The following is a 22,213-nucleotide window of genomic DNA, read 5'->3' as shown; positions in this document are numbered from 1 at the left end:
ATGCATAAGATGCTTTGGGATCTAATTTACAATAATAAAAAGAAGAAATAAGAAAATATCAAATCCAAATTACGTAACATTCCAACCGATCTTTCTCGCTTTATGACACAAGCGGCAAGATGAAGATGCATAAGACGTTTGGGGATCTTATTTACAATGAATAAGTATACATAGAACGATAAAATAAAAAATAGGTAATGTGCATATTATGGTCAACACATGCTCATCCTCAAGAGTTATCTGCATATAGCGGCGGTAATGGACCTTAGGTCGATCTAGCTATTAAAAGATGCGCCTTTGAGTTGATGTCAAAGTTCGTCCATCTAGCTAATGGATATTTATTCTTTATAGTAGCAAGATGGAGGCCTCTATAAAAAAACAACTTGCACCAACATGTCTTCTCATTCTTCTTTTGTAAGGAAAACCAAAGCACCCCACATAGATTTTTTGGGTTCCATAAAACATTTTGAGATATCAAATTTAAGTCAATGGGCATTCTTGCTAATGGATATTTATTATTTAGTTGAGGCCTCTATAAAAAACAACTTGCACCAACATGTCTTCCCATTCTTCTTTTGTAAGGAAAACCAAAGCACCCTGCGCGGATTTTTGGGGTTCCATAAAACCTTTTGAGAGATCAAATTTGAGTCAATGGGTATTCAGCTTTCCAACCAACAAAAGGTGTATTTTGAACATTACTAATATTGATAAGCTTGAAATTATATCTTAGTCAAATTAAATAAACATACATGAAGACAAAATTTGGTGTTGGGAGGAATAAATTGGGAATTTGTTTGTTAACATTAAATTTATATTTGATTCAATGGCTTCCAAGGTAAATTCCTAGAGCACCCCATTGGTAAGTCTAATTACATGTTTCATTGTAGCTAAGGGGTAAGAAATTTGTTTTGCTCCATTGAAAAGAATTTATGCACGAGGGTTTGAATCCCTCTCTTCGTCGATATTGGATTAAATGGCAAGCCTATGGGCATAGCAATTTTGAGAAGACAAGTGTGCCTTCTAATTTGTTAGGAGAGTGTGGTGCATTATTTAAAATATATGATTTCATTATCTAAATTTCCCCAAATCAAACCTATCATGATTATACTATTAATTTGCTAGGAAAGTGTGGTGCATTATTTGGAATATATGATTTCATTATCTAATTTCCCCCAAATCAAACCTATCATATGATTATATTGCATTTTTTCGGGACAATAATTTTGGAACGATAACTTTCTCAATTTGCATCATTCACCCAAGGAGAATAGTATTGTAACCTTGGAAATCCTAATGTTACTAACAATATTGAGATGTATGCGTTGCTTTAATAAGGTGAGCCATTTGCCTCAAACGGATTTGTATGGGTCATTATTATGAGTGCTAATTTAGGTCCCATGCCATGCATACATTTTACCAAGCTTTAGGTGTCACAATTCTCCACAATTCATAACATAGGCATCCCCATCTTTTTGCAAGTGTTGCAAAAGTAACGATTTAGCAATTTGATATCTTTTGTCCATATAGAGAAGCTCTATTTCACAAACGATCTTTCTAGTTTGCACTAAAAAATCTCTCCATATCTCTCTAAGATTATTCCCATAAAAAGGTGGATTTGCAAGTAACTATTTGACATATCCCCCAACCTTTCCAAATATCATCCTATCTCTTCAAAATATTGGGGTTTCACAAAAAAACCTGAGCATAGTTCCAAGCTCTTGTTCAATCAAATGGTTTGGAATGGTACTTCAATCAAGTGGCATCTCCCTGGTCATCAATATTGTTGTACAACTTAAAAATGGAGATATGCCACATGTGAGCTCCCTTTCCCATAGCTAGAATTTTGGGCACATACATCTTGAAGGTTAATCAATCATACACATGATTTTTATGTTGTCATAACTACTAGTTCAGTTGTGACACTACATTTGAAGATAAATATTTAAGAGGTATTGAGACATGATTATGAAACTTACTTGTGCAAGTAGCATCATTGATTCATATTGGTTTGATTTTGTTTTCTTGATGTCTAATGGAATGCTAATCATAGCCTAATTAATAATGTAATGTAGCTCATTCGCTTGTGCAACTATGATTGGTATTTTTCTCTCACACACTATTTAGTCCAGGAATCAATCAACTAGAACAAATACTCAACAAGGCTACAAAAAAGGAAGGATGATCAATGAAAACTCAAATATGTTACTTTTATACTCCTATATGCCAATGGTGTTGTGATATTCTCATGAAACATTTGTCAAATCAATGGGCTAATTGTGGACGAAACAGAAATTATAGTGATAGAGGCAATACAACCAAGCAAACGATATCTCACTTTTACATAGAAGGGAGAACCAATACAAGTGGTGCAAAGCTCAAATTATCCTGGCATTAATGTCTCATCAACAAATATGTGGAATGTATGCTATGAATCTAAACCTCAAGATCATTGGAATAATGATTACACATTTGAGAATCAATGCAAAGATTGATGCTATTCAACGTTGTTTGCTTTACAGAGTGGATGCAAACCACATCTTTTTACCTCCATAAGCCTCGGATCTTAGAGTGCCCTCACGACAACCGAAGTATAAAGATATACAAGGTTTGCAATAAAAATAGGGTGGAGGATGAATATCAATCCCATACTTCTCGTATGATCAACATGTAACTAAATTCGTGGGACTTTAATGTTAGACAAGCATGGTCATTGAGGTGTCATACACGAATCTCCACCAAGAAGAGGGTGAGCACATCTGCACATGGTCATCGAGGCATCATATTCTTGCCATGGGCTTCACCTATAGATCAGTATATACAAAAAACTGGGATCACATGCCATCTTTACAAGCTTCAATTTACACAAAAAACTAGTTGTACAATGTTGTCATCAATTTGACTTTCTTTTACATTCGCTTAATCTTTAAGCGGACAACTTTGTCAAGAGCACTTGTAGGAGGCCGAGGTTGCAAAAAATCAACACCACCAGCTTTAACTACTGGCTCATGTTCTACATTCTTATCACTCTCATCATACATATCAGATTCTACTCGGTGAGGTGCTGGAGCTGGTTGTGGTTGTGATAGCTGGGGTTCCTGCATTGGCTCATGTTGTGGTTGAGGCATTCGCTTAATTTTTAACCGAACAACTGCTTTCTCAGAGCCACTTGTGGCAGGCTTTGCTTGTAAAGAATCTGCAGCAGGCACTTTAGCTCTGTCCGGTTCTAAAGGTTTTTCTGTCTCTTCTTCATGCATCTCTGGTTCTTGCTTCATCTCAGGTGGTTGTTGCTGCATCAACTCCTGCTGCTGCATCAGTTGCTGGTGCTGCTCTCTTCTCTTCTCTTTTTTCAGCCTCTTTTTCTCTCGATATTCAGGATCATTGTATTTGTCTAGTTGCACCACCTTCTGCATATAGGTGAAGTCGTTGTTTAGCATTGAGATCAATTCTTTCATCTTCAAATGAAATAACGGCAAACAGAACTGTTCCTTTGATTCCATGACCAATCATTGCAGAAGTAAAGATAGTGCTACCCAGCATTTGCACAAAGTAATGAAATGATTTCATCTATATTTTATAAACCTTACAAACAAACCCAAGAGCAACAAAATGAAACATCTGAACTTATAAATGAAACACAAAGTTACCATACTGAAGCTTTAGGACATTTAATTTACACAAATGGAAGAATTGAGAACCAGATCAAGACATACAGGTTCTACTGGAGTTTCTGGTGGCGGCTGTTGAAGGCGTACTTTTATGGTACTGGTGCTGACTTTAACTTCTGGTATTACAATTGTCTGCATTGGAGCTACCTCTTGAGGCACATCTTCCACAGCTTTACGAATAGCATCCAGCCTTCCTACTCGAAACAATGTACCTGGCCTGAAAGCAAAGAAATTTTACATAAAGCACAACAGCTGGAGAAACCACCAGTATCATTTTCAACCACAGTCTATGGATTCATTGGTGTGCATAAATTATTCTTGCAGAACAATAACACGATCTATGTAAAATGTCTTGCAAGTAATGTTCTTCTAGGAAATATGAGCAAGAATGAGATGTGTTCAGATACACTTCGGTCAATAAAAACAAACTTACCGTCCACCAAGAACTTGTAATATACAGAAAATGTAATGCCGCATAGTTGTATTATTGAAAGCTTTTCGACTCTGTAGAACTAGCAACAGCTGTGAGAGAGTACTCATTTCAACCGACTGTGTTGCATCTCCCATCAAGATTGCTACATTTAATATGTATGCGAAAAGTTTGGTTTGCACTGCATAGATTTAATATGTATGCGAAATGAGATATAACATTCCGAAAAGTTTGGTTTGCACTGCATAGATTTAAGAATCAACGGTGGAAAAGTACACATGCTATTTGTACCTCTAAAAGACAAATCTGTCTCAATAAGTTCCAATGCTAGATTGATTCCTGCATCCAACCCTTCTAAATGTACTCTCAGTTCCAATAGAGCTTGTAAAACAGCAGCTCTCACTTTTACAGGCATCAATCTTGAATCCTTAAATGGAGCCAATATTGTCTCCAATTTGTCCTACAACAAAAATGCTAACTAATTTATAATACGAGGATGTATAAGTAAAAATAAACAAAGGCATGGCCTTCTGGAACCAACCATAGGCACCAACGCTGAAAACCTTAAAGCTAACTTTGTAAGTGTCTGAATGCAGCTAATTGTTAGTAAATAGTTGTAACTTGGCATTATCCTGAAATCAAAGACTTAAATCTCTCTCTCTCTCTCTCTCTCTCTCTCTCTCTCTCACACACACACACATCCTAGACATTCTATCCTATCATGCTATTAGAAAAAGGTGCATGGCCCAAACAAGTATATCACAAAAATCAAGAATAATTCTGATCATACACAGCCCAAACAAGCTCTGAACATAGGATGCAAGGCACAAAAAACTAATATGAGAAAAATCCTCTCATGTGGCTGGGTGACATTATGAAAAGGTTTAAGAGATGGGAAGCAAAAGACCTATTGGAGCTCTCAATTGATGCTATCAAGTATGTGACCATTGAGGATAGATTATTAGAGGCATTGAGGATGAAATGGCAATATGCTAACGACAAAAATAGAATATTACATTGAAAATACTTAGCCCCAATTCGGCCCCAATAAAAGGAAAAAATGCCAGAAAGTACCCAATCACATCTCACTACCCCCATGAGCCTTAGCTCTCAAAGTGGCTTACCACTTCTTCGAACTCGCTCACACAAGTTACGTGTTGACATACCATCATGAAATCATTAGCCAAATATGAAGATATACAAAGTATTAAGGTAATTCATGAGAAATAGGACTTGTTAGACGGGCATGATAATGTGAGTATCATACTCAAATTTCCACCAAGAAGGCTGAGCACAGATGTGCATGCATTATTTCCACATCAAGAGTTTTTACTACAGAGCAGTACCCTCCCTACTTAGGAAGGAGTCACATACAAATGATATGTTGTTTTGGTCCCATAGGTCGAAATTTGGTCTCATATTCTAGCCTTTGGCCTGATGGTTTACACTATCATCAAAGCCATAAAATTGAGTGAACCCAAGATACAATCAGTTATTTGTTGCTCTTTAAGATCAGACAACATTTTAAGATCTCTTGATCCATCTAAGCTTACAATGTTCAATGCTTAGCTAACAAGAATATTTGGTACCATAGACAGTTTTACAAATCGAGGTACATATATTTATTTTTTGTTCTTTAAGACAAGACAACATTTTAAGATCTAATCTCTAATCCAATTTCATAGGCCATTTTGGCCTCTTAAAAGCTAATATAGCTTTTTTTTCCTAGGCTGTGCATGACTTTTGTCTTTGCTCAACAACTTTACCAACTTCATTTTCTTATACACAAAAAGAGTAATAAATGTTTGCTACATCAAAACTTCATTTTCTTAGAGATGGACCATGATAGCAACATTACTTATGAGGGGAAAAAAACTAAAAAGAAATGAAAGTGTAATAAAGATCTGCTTAAATGAAAATGTACCTATCCGATTGCAAGAATCTGTCAATGCGCTTCAGCATTCGTGACAATGCATCAAGATTCTGAAGAGAAGGAAATAAATTACATATTTATAGCAAAATAGGAAAATAACTGCTAACAAAGTAAAAAATCATGGTCAATTATGAAATTAGAAACATACTAACTGTTTATAAGGTCTTCTAGACATTTCTCCAATACACAAGGAAACACCAGATTAGGATAATCACAATCAAACAATCAAAACAAAGGTAATATCCTCTCCACCATCACACCACCTCAAAATGATACCATTTACTTGTGAATCTAAAAATGAAACGAGCTTCTACTCTATATCAAGAATTCTGCACTCCACTTACCATTAACTTCAGTCAAATTTCAAGATAAGAAATATTGAATAAAGCAACAACGATAATCAATCTAGGCAAGCAAAAATACCTGCTGTCCAAACTCTAGCTTTCCAATAGATCTTATGATGGAAGAAAGCCAAAAAACATCTGAATACTGATTGCCACTATTATCATTGTGCTACAGTTTACCCAGGAGAATTGTGTGTTACTAATACGAAAAAATAAATCCTAAACACATACAATATATAAGCCCGGGAGTCAAATAAAATAGTCTACCTTAAGAAGTTGAAGGATAAACTCAACAACCTCAGGAGGGCTCCTACCATCAGGTCCTCTCATACTCGAAATAGCATCAGGTATGGCCTGGTAAAAATACAATAATATGACTGACAATGATAGACTTCACTAGATCATATATGCGATTCCATTTTTCATTCTTACCTGTAGAACAAAATAATCTGAAAAATCATGGAAATCATTTGGCCTGCAAAAAAGCAAGAAGTCATTCAAAGTAAATACACGTCAGGAAAGGCTATAAACTGATTGTACCAGTACCTTGGTAGGCCCATATCAGGATCATATCTATGACCTTTGTAAAATCCTAATATCCGAGAAAGATGAGTTCCTCCATTAACCTGACAAGACACCACCCCACAAACTTAGTGCCAAAAGACAATGTCATTCAAGTACACGAAAGTTGCAAGAAAGTTACATAGATTTACAAGGAAAGGAACATGCAGTTACTAACCAAAACCATCAGAAACCTGGAATATTTATGATGAAAGATTTGCTGCTTAGTTCTAAACTTAGCAGACTTGTATCAGATCATACTAATAAAAAAACTATACTTAAGCAATGTGGCTAGACCATCACTTTACTATTTCTGTTTTATCAATTTTCTAGCTTGTAGCTCCTAAGAACTGGAGATAATGAGCAATAGAATATGCTTGTACTTTTCTATTAATTCAAAAAGTTTCACATAACTCCATAGGAATTCTTTACTTACCAAATATTGATTATCATAATTACATCAACCACAGAGTCTTATTAAAACTTGGTGTGTAGACTAAACATAACAAGATCTTACTTCATACAATCGATTTCCGTATAATATTCCCATTTAAAAAGAACATTGACATGCTTCAGTTAACACCAATTCATACTCAGACCATTTTCATGTCAAATATCAGTTCTAAATGTGAGCACCAGCATCAAGCTTGTCCCAATTAAAATAGTCATCATAAATAAACATGCAACTGTGTTCCACTAACTGCCATGTAGAATTAACTAAGTTAAAGACTCCTCTCTATGGTACATTACATGCATTATAATCTTATGAATTGTTTCGACAACATCCAGACAGAAGCACAGGAACATCAACCATGTGCGTATCACTCAATGCAGAGTATCCTCCAGTGAAAGATGCTCAACGAACCTCTTTGGCAGCACTTGCAAGTGCATGTGCCGCTTCTATTCTAACTCTGTAGAAAACCTGCATGCATGGGAAGGCTATTGTGAAACATAAATAGTCAAATATATAGTAGAGTATAGCAGGATGTCCACCTTAGAATCGACCAAGCAATTAGTAAGTGCATTTGCTGCACCAAATGACATCTCAGGAATAGATGTGAGTGCGGCTATAGCTTGAGATTGTGCAACCACATCCTTATCCTTCTCTAATTGGTTTATCTGCTTTTAGATAGTGCTTTAGCATAAAACACATTCACATTTACTCAAGACATCTGTCATCAAGAGAACCTTACCCACATTTGCTCTGGCTGGTGCAGATGAATCTCTGCCAGATACTCCATTTGCGGATCAGCACGGAGCCATAAAAGAGGAGACTCAATGCTGCTAAGGAATATCATCACAACATATTAATCCAGTTTCAAAAGCAAAAACTTTGGAAAAGAAAATATGTCAGATTAAACCAAGCATTAAATGTGATCCTAACTCTACTTCAAAACGTCCTAAAGAAATGAAATTGACTTGACTGTACATCATTTAAAGAGAATGTGCAGAAACTACCTTAAACGAGCATCTGTTCCTGGAAAGGTATCCAGATCCTCCACATCCCCCTTAGTACCTTTCTTTGGGCGCTGGATTTTTTTGCCAACAAGCTTGGAATGGCATTGTATCTCAAGAAGCTGATAAGTGTCACCAGCCATCGACAAAATTGGATGATCATACATACCATCTGTTTCATGTATACGAATGCTCATCATACCAGGCCAGCCAATATCAGTTGATCGTCTTTGCTCAAAGATCGTGTCACTTTTTGGCTGCAAAATCATCTCACAACATGCAGTGCACTCCCTTCGGACAGCTAGTTCAATGACATTTCTCCTTTTGCTATACTCAAAACCCATCCTACGTAGCAAGAAAAACATAAATTATTTTGTCAAGTTGCATGGATGAATTTTATAGTCAGACTTGCGTGAATTTTATAGGAATGTATAGAAAGAAAGAAAGAGATATATTAATGTCTTTTAAGATGCAAAAGTTGCCTAAGACCAAACAAGATATTACATCTGTAAAATGTTGTCTCATCTTTGAGGACATTTTACAAATTTGTAACGGAAAAAGTCCTGAAATGTCAATACCATTCCCTTCATCAGAAACTATCTTTCACTGCAATATAGATAAGCCTTGTACACAGCATCCATTACTTATAGGAATTAAAATGCAGCATTCTCACCAATGTATTTAGTAGTACTCATTTTGGTTTGTTCTTCTTAAAGACAATGCTCTCTCCGATAAAACAGTTATTCTTTGTTAACCAGGCCCTCTATGACCAACGTTACTTCCAAAGCCTTGTCCCCAATCATATTCAATAGCTCAACAGCCTCGCCCAAGTTATTTGTTATGTTCTACAAGAAACATGTTTTTCTACAAAAAACTAGACAAATTCCCTTCCACAAAGATGGTCTGGTACAATATATTAAAAGCTCTCATTAATGTTTGTCAAACAGCAGTTCAGATTGATTTTTCTACAGTTTTCTTGGGCAATTGCAGATATTATTTACGGTTCTTATTTTATAAAACAGAAGCTCAAATACAACAGCAAGCTGGACAGATAAATGAATACATATAGAGCAACATGGAAAGAAGAAATAATGTCTCTTGGAAACAAATAGCTATTATATGAAGAAAGCTCATATAAATAAGGTAAGATGAAATCCATAAGTGAAATTACCGTAAAAGCGGAGAGCCTGGGGACTCCACCCATCGGGGAAAGAATTCTTTGAGGAATGGTCGCTCCAGATTTCCTAGTCTATTTGCGAAATGACGAAACTAGAACCAACCCCAACCAATCATGTTACCAGAAAGGCCATGGAAGCAAATGCAAGCAAACTAAAAGTAGTCATTTAAGAAGTGATGTTATGGGGTCATAATCTTCTAAACATCAACTTATAAGTGGTTTTATGGGGAATAATCTTTTAATAAGTGATTTTATGGGTCATCAACTTACCTCCTTTGTACTCAGTGTTCTTGAATTACGCACAGGATCTTGTGCTCTAAGCACAACCCTCTGCAAGATCTATTGACAACCGAGATGACTATTACAATAAAATTTGTAAAATCATTAGTATATGGAATTATTATGCAAGGGTATGGAATTTACTTTACGAAATGCTTCAGGTCCCATTTGCTTTTCTAGCATTTGAATAACAGCTACCTGTGAAAATTATTAAAGCTCATCTGTGACCAAATTGTACTCAATTCAGTTCTTTTACTAGAATACTGTATAAGCCCCATTGTTTTCACTTACAGCTTTCCATGAGTGGATGTGGCCCAAGGCACCAATTTTTTGAGTTCCAAATAGATTCATATGAGGGCTTAAAGGTGGTGCATCTTCAGTATCAGCTTTGCAAACAGCCTCATTAGCCTATGGGGTCATACATAATTTAATTAAATACAAGATCACTCAGAAAAACTTACAAAGACAAAGAAAAAACTAGCTCTCTACAATTGATGCAAAAACAACAAATTATAAATTCCGCCATATGAAGAAATCACTTAACTATATGACTAAGTTTTCCACATTCATCAAAGACACTGCCAATGGAAGAAACGTCACCATGAATTGTGAAACACGTAAAATGTTTTTTTCCCCCTTCATCAAACTTGACATTGAATATCTAGGGTGAAGAACAAAGATTTTTTAATTATCTTTTGGCGTCGTTTCTTCTCCAAACTTGGCATCTCTCCTGCAAATGACTTCCTTCTTGCTTCATGTTCCATATCTCCATTAATCCACTACAGAAACTGTTTGAAAATCTCTGAATGCCACTAGATAAGCTGGTTTTTTCCGTTTTTATTTTCTACCCAATTTCTGTTTTTGTGGAAATTAAGCGGAGAGGTTAGTGACTTGTTTTGCCCCAACAAATATGATGCAGTTGGTTGAAAACTTCAGACAAATGATCTAAATTTGAATATTTCACGAAGTTTATTATTTGTATCTTTGTCTCAATAGCCTTACTTCCACTCCTTCAAAGTGTAAGTATTACTCATTGGGTGACTCCAACAGCACCTCTTGAGTAGATTGTTATTTAGTATGATCTTTTATGTACTCTTTCTTTGGTTACTTTATGATTCATTATAGATTTATGCATCTGATTTTTTTGTTTGAACAAAAAACTAATGAATAGTGAAACTTGAATCTTAGCTATAATATCTAGACACATTATGCCTGTTCAAAAATGATTATTACAAAATACTCGTATGTGCCCATGTGCGTAATCTTAAGCAACTTTTTATATATAGATATTTCGATTCGACATTTTGCTTCAAGCCCTTCAAAGGTTGAAACCATCCATTCCAAGGATAGATGTTTAGAAGTGAAAATATTTAGATGACAACAGTGCAATGAAAAATATTCATAGAACACAGAAGAATGCCAAGAATAGTAAAACCTTAAAGCGACGGAAATAGCTTTCATTGTTTCCAAAATGTCGTTTTATGAACATGTCAGTGAGAAAAACACACAACCCTTCTACAAGCCATCCTGCATAAAGATCATCTTTTTGTTACTCCCCTTCTCATTTCATATAACGATTATTATATTATACTTTCAAGCACATAATCTTATATTATACTTTCACATAGAAAGTATTGTACTATATTACACTATGGATACAAATTTACAAGGTCACTTTTGAACATCAAAGACACAAAGATGGTGTCGTAAGAAAATCAAGTGGCAGAAACGATTGCAAACCAGCCTGTAGAACTTCTAGAATCCGGAAAAACACCTATTGAGCCAGCAATTTAGCTATATTTTCACCATCAAAGAAATCTTATAGAAACAAGGAAATGCCTCCATAAGATTTTAGATTCCCTAGAATTTCACATCAAAGAAGCAAGATTGCTCAACAAGGAGGTTAACACCTTAAAACCTGGGTGCACCTTAAACAATAGAATGTGATGCAACAAGCTGGAAAAAAAACATCAGTTAGAAAAAGACCAAGGACAGATAAAGAGAGAAACACATTTAAGTACATGAACAAAATATACAGCTGGGGCTTTCGTACACATATAGCAATACATACAAACAACCTCTTAAAATATAATGTTCAGATGTTACCATCATCAGGTGACTCTGGGGAGATGTAAACCCCAAACCATTGTTGTGCTAAAGCATGTACAAGCTTGATCCTCGTGTTCATTGTCTGTCATGTGCCCAATCAATTATTAGCACATGGATCATTATAAGTATAATCAGTTTGCATGAACATCTATGATGAAAAGAGAATGAAGAAAAGAATGAGATAACACTACCTGATCAATGATACGATCATCTACCAAAAGATGAGAGCTAATAATAGTCATAGCTGCTCCTGCTGTCAGTGAGGTTGTAATAAATTCAGAATCCAAAAATACATGACTATACGACCCAAATGGAAAGGAAGCACCTAAATAATCTTCATAAAAGCTGCAATCAGCAACAATTGTGTCATTAAATATGACACAATAACCCATAAAAAAGAACCTGTCAATTTTTTGCACTGAGATTGTGAGTTCAATACCTGAATACTAAGTTAAAGAAACTGACAGTACATTGTAGATGAAAAGCTTTGCCGTGAAAACAAAAATGTGAAATAGATGCATTTTGACGATCAGGCTGCAACTCCAATGGAGCAACCACCAGTGCAATAAACTGTGCCGCAACTGGGGTATCGAGAATGTAAACAAATGTTCTCAGATTGTCATCCTCCTTGCTGATAACCTGGATTTTAAACAAATCAACCAATTAACCAAATTCTTCAGTGCCACCATTCAGCTCATAAAACTTTATCTTAGAACTTATGAATTAGCCCAAGTTTTGAGTTATACTGTTGAATCAACTTTAACCCACATGCGCACTATATATATGATCATATAATCTTGTCATTATCAATATATATATATATATATATATTATCCTAAATTTATAAGAATCTAAAGGTATGTTTTTCTGAATGCAGAAATAGAAGCTCCTAACTTGAAAATATAAGTAGATATCAGATATAAATTTATAAATGAAGAGAAATTTTCCTATTAGGACTGAAAAGGAAGTCTACAAAATATAGCAAACAAAGAAAAAAATGTAAGAGCAACATAACTATACATATACAACTCAGCTAAAGAGTCTAATTTCCATTAGCATAAGGAGGACACATGACACTACTCTAAAAATTTCTGGGTGAATTGCAGTTGCTTAAAGAACACCAGCGGACATGGATCGAAAGGAGGTGCACCTGATTGTGTATTTTATGGTAATCATAAATGCACTGAACACAACTTCAAAAGTCAAGCAATTATTTAAAAATGTCACGGAAGAGGATCTGCCCGATGGCTGTGGGTCACTTTAGTTCACAGAAGTTTGCAACATCTTGTGTAGCCATAAATGGAACACCAACTCCTGCATGGCATTTTGGCTAGCATGGGTCCGTCCACTCTGACTTGCTAACTCACAATGACAAGGTGTTAGGCATAGGAAACCACCCTTGTGGACAGGTTCAGAAATTGTTGTAAAACTTTATAGTAAAACTAGAATCCATGTAGTATCAGGAATTGTACCCAACTTCTGTATGTCAAAATTAAGGATATTACCCAGAAACTTTGACAATGCAACAGCATTGTTGTGATCAAGCCCAGAAATATAATTCCAGATTCTGCGCATTTTTATGTCGTTCTTTATTTTCTGATTGTGTGCTAATGTTCCCGTGGATAATCACTGTGAACTTTGAGTTCTGCCTTATTGGGTTTAAACTATCTGCTGTCTGAAGCTGCTGTTGACACTTACTTTCAGAATTCTATAGTATTTAGAACTAATATTTATTATATTCTATCATACAATATACCATTGATGCTCGAACATTTGCAACAATAAGAGAACTAGATGTAATATCATCTTAGATATCAGCTATCATTTATCACACTAACTTCTGAATTGCTTTCATGAAATCTCTATGATCATGAAATGAGCTTCAGATTGAGCAGCAAACAATAAGAGAGCTGGTTGTAATATTCTTCTGAATGCCAGCTACCATGAATCGAGCTGGCTTATGCATTGCCTTCATGAAATGTCTATGATCATGAAATAAGCTTCAGATTGAGATGCAAACAATAAGTGAGCTGGTAAAAATATCCTGCTAGATACTGGCTATCCTTTATGGCACTGATATGTGCCTCGCCTTCAGGAAATCTCTAGGTTGAACAGCAATATAGCTTAAGAGAAAAAAATTACCTGGTATTGCAGCTTTCCACAACTAACTGCAAAATACTGAGATTCCACAGTAAATTCCATTTCGTAACTGTACAATTGAATAAGCAAATTATGTATCAGAATTGTTTGTTTTTCAGCTAACTGGACTATGATGTTCAAGCTTCACCTGCATCTTTGAAAATCCAAGTCGACACAAGGAAACCAACAGCGTGCTCTTCGCAACTGATCGCTTGTATGGAGCATATTGCCAAAAAAATGAACTCCAGAAGCTGGCTTCGCCAACCAATACTCCACGCGAACAACATTCATTTTCTGTCAACACACAAGATGAGTACAAATAGATGGGCACTAGAATAAAAATCTATTGCAGGAGATTTCATATAACTTACTTCTTCTGGGTGAGATGTTACTTCCTCCTTTTGGCTCTCTACTGCATGTTCAGGTCCAACCTTTTCTGCATGTGATACGGTCTCATCGTTTGACCCGGCTTCTAGCAGAGGATGTGCAACATCATGATTCTCATCAGATGCAATGGAAACCTCTGGAACAAAGACAAGAAAATCAGGGTGTGATTCTCTTTCCAAAGCCCCCAAATACTCTGAATATGCTGATTCTGCAGCTTCCACGGCAGAAGCTGGGAGTTTTTGTGCAGCACGAGTACAGCTTGTTGTTTCAAACTTGTTTGATTCAAAACCCTGAAGGACCTCGTAATCAGTTGGGATGCCATCATACAAGACTCTCACAATGTTAAGGTCTTGAGCATGAAGACCAATGACTCCTTTTGTTGGTGCAACAACTTTCAGTTCTGCATAACTGCATGCCAGTATAAACTGTCAAAGGAAATTCAATAGACAGAGAACAGATAACCATTCGCGGAAAGAAAAGAAAAGATATTATGTTTGAGAACAACAAACCAAATTATATATAGCTAAATATAATGTACTGAGGTAGCTATGCACTTACAATTCTGAACTTAGACTGAAACTTCTGCCTTCAAAATATCTTCAACATGGGCTGACCCAAGCTGGAGAGGTTTCCAGACTAAGTAAATCACCTCTGGTGGTGGGAGATAATTGACTTTACGTGTCAATGTCAAGGGTGACGTTGCGATGGTACAAAGGACCAGGCCTATGTGCATGACAAACTGTCATTGATGGATCTATTGTAGCCAATTTCTAGTATCCTGGTCAAGACCCCACTTGTGTAGCCCTGGATTGAATTTTCATGAGTGTGGAGCTATAGAAGTGTTGGAAGGTCACAGCCCCAGAGCAGATCTCTTCCTTCTGCAATCTCACTATGCATATTCTCTCTCTAGATTTACTATATTCCAGCATTTATTACAGTTGACTTTTTAGAACCTACCACTACTTCATTACAGCATTTAATGCATTGCTCTTTCCTCTTCACTCTTCCACTACATTAACTCATTATGTACCTAGGAATATCTTATCTCCTTTCTAAATGCATGAGTTACAAAACTCACTTTCATTTTTTGTATTTGAAGGCTTTGAGCCTCACAAAGAAATATAGTTCTGGTTTTAGCTTATTGCTAAGTTGCTGCTAGCCTCTTTGGCAACTTACAACTGTTCATAATAGTTTTCTCACATGGTATTAGAGCTGTAAGGTCTCCATAATCTCCCTCATATTTCTTTCTTCTATTCAACTCAATTTCCTTGGAGTAGCCAACCATTTGTTTCCTTTTTCGTCCATTACTCATGTTAAAGACAAAGGCAAATGGAATGATTCTCCTAATAACAATAAATCTTCATTGAGACCAACTGACAATCCAGCCCACAAAGAGCTTACTTGTCACTATTGAGGCTATAACGGCCACATCCAACCCGATTGTCAGAAAAAGAGAAGGGATAGTGCCACAAAGCCAGCTTCAACCAACCCCAAGCTCACACCTAGATCTAACCACAACACATCCTCTCTTCATGATTGGATAGTGGATAATGGTTGCACAAGTTATGACTTATGACAGCCAATCTTGTGTGATATACCGCCACACAACTCACAAATTCCTATTAGAGATGGATCGAATCTTGAAACTTCATGCATGATAATGAATTGTTGAGTTCACTTCTAGTCAACATCAACTATTATTCAAAATGCATTACATGTACCTCATCATTCAGCTAACCTGCTCTCAATTTCTCATATTACTAAACAAGGTTATGGTGTCTATTTTGACAACTCCAACGTCAACAACCTATAAATTGCTGCTAGTGGCAAAAAGGAAGATGGCTTGAATCATCTTAAAAGCTCCACTAGCCCATTACCATCCTACAAGTCTCATCTACTACAACTTCTTCATGGAAGTTACGCCTTGGTACCTCAAGAAGATCCTCAGGTGTGGCATGCACGCTTTGGGCACCTCAACTATGACTCTTTTCAGAAGCTTTACTCATCCCAAATGGTGCACAAACTTCCTCATTTCAATGTCTCCAATATCTCATGTGTGCTTGTATACATGGGAAGCACTACCATGAACCTTTTCCCTCTCAAGCTACTCATCATGCCACATCCATTTTAGAGTTAGTGGATATGGAATTATGTGGTCCAATGTGACACACAAATCTCAGGTATAACAGCCATTTGAAGGCATTCTATTTGGACACATGTCATGAACTCTTATGGTTAAGAAAAATCCTTGACCATCTTAGAAGTCCACAATCTACTCCTATTCAAGTTCTCAGTAATAGCCAACATGCTCTTGCATTAGCACAGAGTTCCTCCTTAACCTACCATCACTTCATTACAGCATTTAATGCATTGTTCTTTTCTCTCCACTCTTCCACTACATTAATTCATTATGTTACTTACGAGTATTTTATCTCCGTTCATAAATGCATGGCTTACTAAACCCACTCATTTTTTGCATTTGAAGGCTTTGAGCCTCACAAAGAAATATACTTTTTATTTTAGCTTATTGTTAAGCTGCTGCTAGCCTCTTCGGCATCGAACACCTCTTCATAAAAAACTTCTCACACGTTGTTGACTAAGTCGTGGTTGATTTTGTGGCCCTTCAACAACTTCTCTCTATACCTCACATTCTAGCAAGAACAATCCCAACCAATGTTGATCTTTGCATTCCATTACCTTGTATAGTGGCCAAACAATCATTTGACGAGGCAATGGCATCTCTTTGGCAAACATAGTGTTCATACCATTCCTTCCTTTGATAGCACAATTGACAGATTCATTATTTCACAGATTTGCGCGCATATCTTCCTATCTCAATCTCTAATTAATGTGAAGGGATACCGGCAATATATTAGTTCTCCATATATATGCATTCTTCTTTGATATAATACATGTAGAATCCTCATATCTCCAACTTTTCAGATGCATCACCCATTGTATCAACAGAATATGGCATGCACCAACCTTAATCCTATTATACATGCAAAGTCTCTTCGCAAGAAGATTAAATGAGACTCTAAGATGCTAAATAACCCTTTCCCAATTACCAACAAGCCATGTTGCCTTTTTTATTATTATAGGTTTCTCGTGAGCTTCCTCATTACTCCACATAGAGGGCAAACAAGGTAACATAAAAAATATATACGGTTCAAATCATTCCTTTGAATAGCATTAAAGCATCAAGTGAAACACGACTATTGGAAGTTATTTTCATCACTGACAAACTGATGCTTACAAGCATATGGTTCAAACATTGGTGCGAGTTACAACTTTTTATTTCTAAAATTCAACTTGAAAAATATTAGGACCATACCATGGCTATTCATTTCAATCCATGTGTTTAGCATATTCACGCAAAAATTATACAATCTAATAATGAGAATATATTGTGGATTAAAATTGCTAGGTGTCAACAAGTACCAACTACCCTCACATTTCCGGTCAATGGAAAGGGGCTGTGTTGAATATGAGGTTAGCCAATGGGTCTAACAATGTGCACTCTAGGTTCGCTCTCACTTTACTCATTGAGGTGTAATTGTATCGGCTCACATAGAAGCGCATGAGCTAGAGCTCCAATTGTAGCACATTCTCTATTGTAATCACACTTCATTGTGTCTCTATTGTGTACTGTGTCAAATATTTCAGCACATCCTCTTGTTTTTCATTTAACATATCGTTAGAGCAATGGAGGTTCTGCACCAGTTACTTCGCAAGAGGTGTGACGAATGTGATAGGGTGCAACAGTAGCAGAAATAGTGATTAAACGAAATTTTGTGACTACTCACTTAGTGGAGCAAATGGTTCTGGCAGTGGGATTCTAACCATGAATCTCAAACCATGGGTTCCTATATACCATACCTGGAATAAACGTCGAGCTTGTAGGAACAATTGATCCAGAAAGCACAATGGGCATGAGCATGGAAGAGGCTTAACTCAGACACATTCTGCCCAATTACCATGGGGACAATTGATTCAGTACGTTAATGTTAATCCAGCAAACGTCAAAGATGGCAAATTCCTGGACATTTCTCCAAGCCCAATATGAGAAGCAGAGCAAATGAGAGCAGAGAATCAGCGCCTCTAAGAGGATGGTTGAAAGCAAAAAGGCTAGGGTGTTTATCACAAGCATACAACATCTTCAGGACCAAGTGACAGTTGTTGGCTTGGTGAAATCTGGCCTTATCTAACACAGAGATGTATCAGCACTCTTCCTCCAGAGTATGATGGCCTGGTTACAGCTTTGACCACTCATGTAGAGAGAGAGTTAGATAAACACGCTTCGCTGAAGAGTGTATCCAAATGCAGCGGCATTCAGATATGTAGCTCTTGGAGTGCATGTGCAAATGTAGGTACTACAATTGATGGCGAAAGATAAATTTCATGGTCAACATGATCTAGATATAACCAATCAAAAGAAATGTAGGTTTTCGTTGGAACTAAAAGAAAGCAATACACCACTATCAACCCCTAATTTCATATGAGAATACAACATCATCACCTTATCATAAAGATAAGTACTTTCACTACATGGCACATAAGCTGGTGAATATCATTGTGTTGGTATGTTGAGATGTTGGGAAGCTAATATGATAGTGACTAAGGAACAATTTCACTGATTTTACTGTGGGAATCAGTGAGAACTAAGATATTGTTAAGGAGACTCGTGGGTTTGATGTTCACATCTAATTTTGACAGTTCTGTGAAGGTTGTTTTTATCTTACAGACTTATCAGAACACATGAAAAAACAAATCACGTCAAAATTGTGATCTTTCTTCTGAAGCGGACCATAACAGCTCAACAAAGTCAACCACAAACAGAAATCATTCCAAAGTAATTAGAATGTAAGGAACACATGAACGAACATCTGACTGACCCATGGAGGCGATGACTTGAGACATCGACTCGAAGGCAAAGCTTCACATGGCGTACTACAGCACAGGGATGACGATCACGGGCAGAAACGGGGAACACCCGATCTCTGATCTGATCTCCTGCCTTCTGCTTTCGGATCTTCACCATAGGAGACCAAGAGAGGTACGCGCTCCACTGGTTAACGAGAGAATAGAAGGAAGGAAATTAAAAGTGTGGAATGCTTCCATCCATCCGTACATTAGCATTCTCTTGGCTCCGCCGGTTTGCTTCTTCGGCTGCAGCTTCTGCTGCTGCTGCTGCTATGGGTGATATGCTCTCTTATTTTGCTCCTGTTCGGAATTTGTCGCAGAAGACGATGAAGAATCCAATCATGCAGAGAGTAGTATGCGCACCCTCAGCAGCTGATGATACAGGGAAAATTCTTTTTCTGTTGTATCATTTGAAGTGACAGGCTTCTTTTCAAAACCCTTTTTAGATTTTGGGGCAAATTTGCAGCTGATGAAAGGAAGGCATAATTTCCACACACATCAAAGGGACGTATGTATGTATGTATGTATGTATGTATGTATGTATGATCACATGAACGTATGTGACTAACTACTACCGAATATTTAAGAGGGCAAGTGAGGGAATCGCGGTGGAGAGGGACGGTGCAGGTCGCACCGCTGATGGCACATTCGATCTCCACTGTCCAAGATGGATAAAAAGCTGACAACGTCTGTCACCAGGAGCCCGACTTTGTCAAAAGGAACCCCGTTGTCAGACAACCTCTGTACGCAAGAGCCTGACTCTGTCAGAAGGAGCCCCGTTGTCTGACAACATCAGTAAGAAGGAGCCCGACTCTGTCAAAAGGAGCCCCGTTGTTTAACAACCTCTGTCATCAGGAGCCCGACTTAAAAACAAACATCAAAAACTCCAAAAAATGGTAAGTGTACAACAAATATTTGCCATGAAAATGATCATAAAATTTATCAAAAAAACCTATAAAGATTCAAATAACAAGTCTTACATAAAATATTAAAACGTCAAATGTTGACAACCCTAAAATGAAATATGAATATACACATTACATATTAACATTATGGCTCATGTCAGGATGATTGCAAGATGCAACCACAATTTTTACATGTAACATTCGAGTCCCTTGAAGTCAAGGTCAAGCCATCGCAACGCAAACACCGAACCTTCTCATGGTCACATATTGGTAATTGCCTCCTAGCCCGACTTGCACCTCTTTGTAGTTTTCCAGAGTAAGATTTGGAAGTGTTTGGGAAGCTGCCAATAAGTTCTTGTGAGATGTCTATTGTTGCACTTCTTTTGGCACCGATTTGATGGTTGCGACTTATTGATTTGCCATCTTCTTCATTGGTTGATTTTGGTGCACCAACGTGATACACCTTCTCAACCACATCTTCCAATGTTTGTATACCTTCGACAATAGTTGCACGGTCGAAGGTTCCTAACCCGTGCTCGAGACATTGAAGTGCTTTCATGACCATTTGTATTTTGGACTTGAATGATTCAATCTCGGATGTTGTGGGGTTTGTCTCCTCGACTCATTCTACCTCTGCCTCCACTTCTATTTTTGTATTATGGTCCATTCCCATTTGGGTCGCGTTGTCGCGTTGTTACGCCTTGTGTGTAGAAGGGCGGAACCACGGGGGTCTCGGACAAGGGAAGGAGGGAAGCCGAGAAGACGATTCCGGACGCGTTCCGGAAGCAACTGAACGAGAGAGAGAGAAAGGGAGGGAGCATGCGCTTGACACCGACTCATACGCGCACACACACACACACACACACCCACCGCCGACCCAACTCACGCCCTTATGTACAGGAAACGCAGGGAAGGGAAAGCACCCAACACCAACAGAGACACGAATATGCACAGACAAACGCAAATGTATATATTACAAGGGAAGGAATACATCCCCGACTTCGAGCTGGACCAAGGTAGGTTACAACAGCGGTCTGCTGCCAAGCCGCCGATCTGGGAGCTCACAGGCTTGTTGTGCCGAGCAGGGTCTTGCGCAGGAGGTCGGGCAGAAGTAAACCTACAACAGGGAGAGATACAACCCCGGTCGCGAGCCGGGTATGCTCAGGAGAAGTGGAGTCGACCTAACAGCTTTCCCGCCATAGGTGTCGCCCGAGTACTCGAGAAGGAGAAGAAGAAGAAGAGAGAAAGAAGAAGAAGAGACTAGCCCTAAACTAACGGTATACCCTCTAATACAAAATGGGCAACCCTTCTACAAGGGACCATCCCTTCCTTTTATAGAACAAGGAGAGGGATGCGTTACAATGTGGGATAAATCCCGATTTACATGGGATTCTTCGTCCCGACTTAACTCCTATTATTCACACAATTATACGAGGGTGAGTGCACATGGTGCACCCTGCCGATATAGCCAATATTTCCCGGTTTCCGCCTCTGGCCGAAATTCTTCATGACAGCGTGATCTATAAAAGGCAACGAGTCACATAAATGTGGCATATGCCTCTCAATAATCCTTCGGATACCGAGTAAATGCTTACATTTACTCGCAATGTCTTGGCAATCACAATATGAGCATTGGAGTGAGACATTATACCATAGAGTAGGAGTTGTCATGCTCAAGATTCTAAACCAATATCGGGCCTCGTCGACAATTTCCATTGTGGAAGTATCGTCGACATACCTTTCCAATATTATCTCCGCTTCTTTAAGTCGGGACCTTTGATCCGTACAATTCGCACGGGGTGCAAACCAACCACTCTCACATATTTCTTGTCATTGCTTGTACCACTCTATTACCATTCCTCCTAAGCAAGTGTCAATTTCACTATCCCTGATTAAGACATGCAGA

At 37.6% G+C, this 22,213-nt stretch overlaps 1 protein-coding gene across 2 annotated transcripts; it reads right to left on the bottom strand.

Annotated features, from left to right (window-relative positions):
• Positions 1-2,833: 2,833 nt before the first annotated feature.
• Positions 2,834-19,655, bottom strand: TAF2 (TBP-associated factor 2). Of its 2 annotated transcripts, none has more exons than XM_087326784.1 (26): positions 19,375-19,655; positions 14,464-14,887; positions 14,241-14,386; positions 14,096-14,162; positions 12,393-12,592; positions 12,145-12,298; positions 11,951-12,035; positions 11,280-11,371; positions 10,136-10,252; positions 9,989-10,042; positions 9,836-9,904; positions 9,560-9,657; positions 8,392-8,733; positions 8,127-8,214; positions 7,927-8,052; positions 7,799-7,855; positions 6,919-6,998; positions 6,805-6,847; positions 6,640-6,726; positions 6,452-6,541; positions 6,020-6,078; positions 4,637-4,727; positions 4,387-4,555; positions 4,099-4,276; positions 3,711-3,882; positions 2,834-3,404 (listed from the first exon to the last, which is right to left on the bottom strand). In XM_087326784.1, exons 1-26 carry the CDS (start codon positions 19,518-19,520, stop codon positions 2,907-2,909), a joined length of 3,732 nt encoding a protein of 1,243 aa, XP_087182910.1. In that variant the 5' UTR covers positions 19,521-19,655; the 3' UTR covers positions 2,834-2,906. The 2 variants fall into 2 exon arrangements, with proteins under 2 accessions (XP_087182910.1, XP_087182911.1); XM_087326785.1 differs by having other exon boundaries at positions 2,834-3,401; positions 19,375-19,654.
• Between the last annotated feature and the right edge of the window lie 2,558 nt (positions 19,656-22,213).

Source organism: Azolla caroliniana, unplaced genomic scaffold (genome assembly GCF_043228905.1).
Source record: "Azolla caroliniana isolate FFs.n. ecotype wild unplaced genomic scaffold, voAzoCaro1.0.p SCAF_11, whole genome shotgun sequence".
Taxonomy (NCBI): Eukaryota; Viridiplantae; Streptophyta; class Polypodiopsida; order Salviniales; family Salviniaceae; genus Azolla; species Azolla caroliniana.
This window is presented reverse-complemented; position numbering and strand designations above follow the sequence as displayed.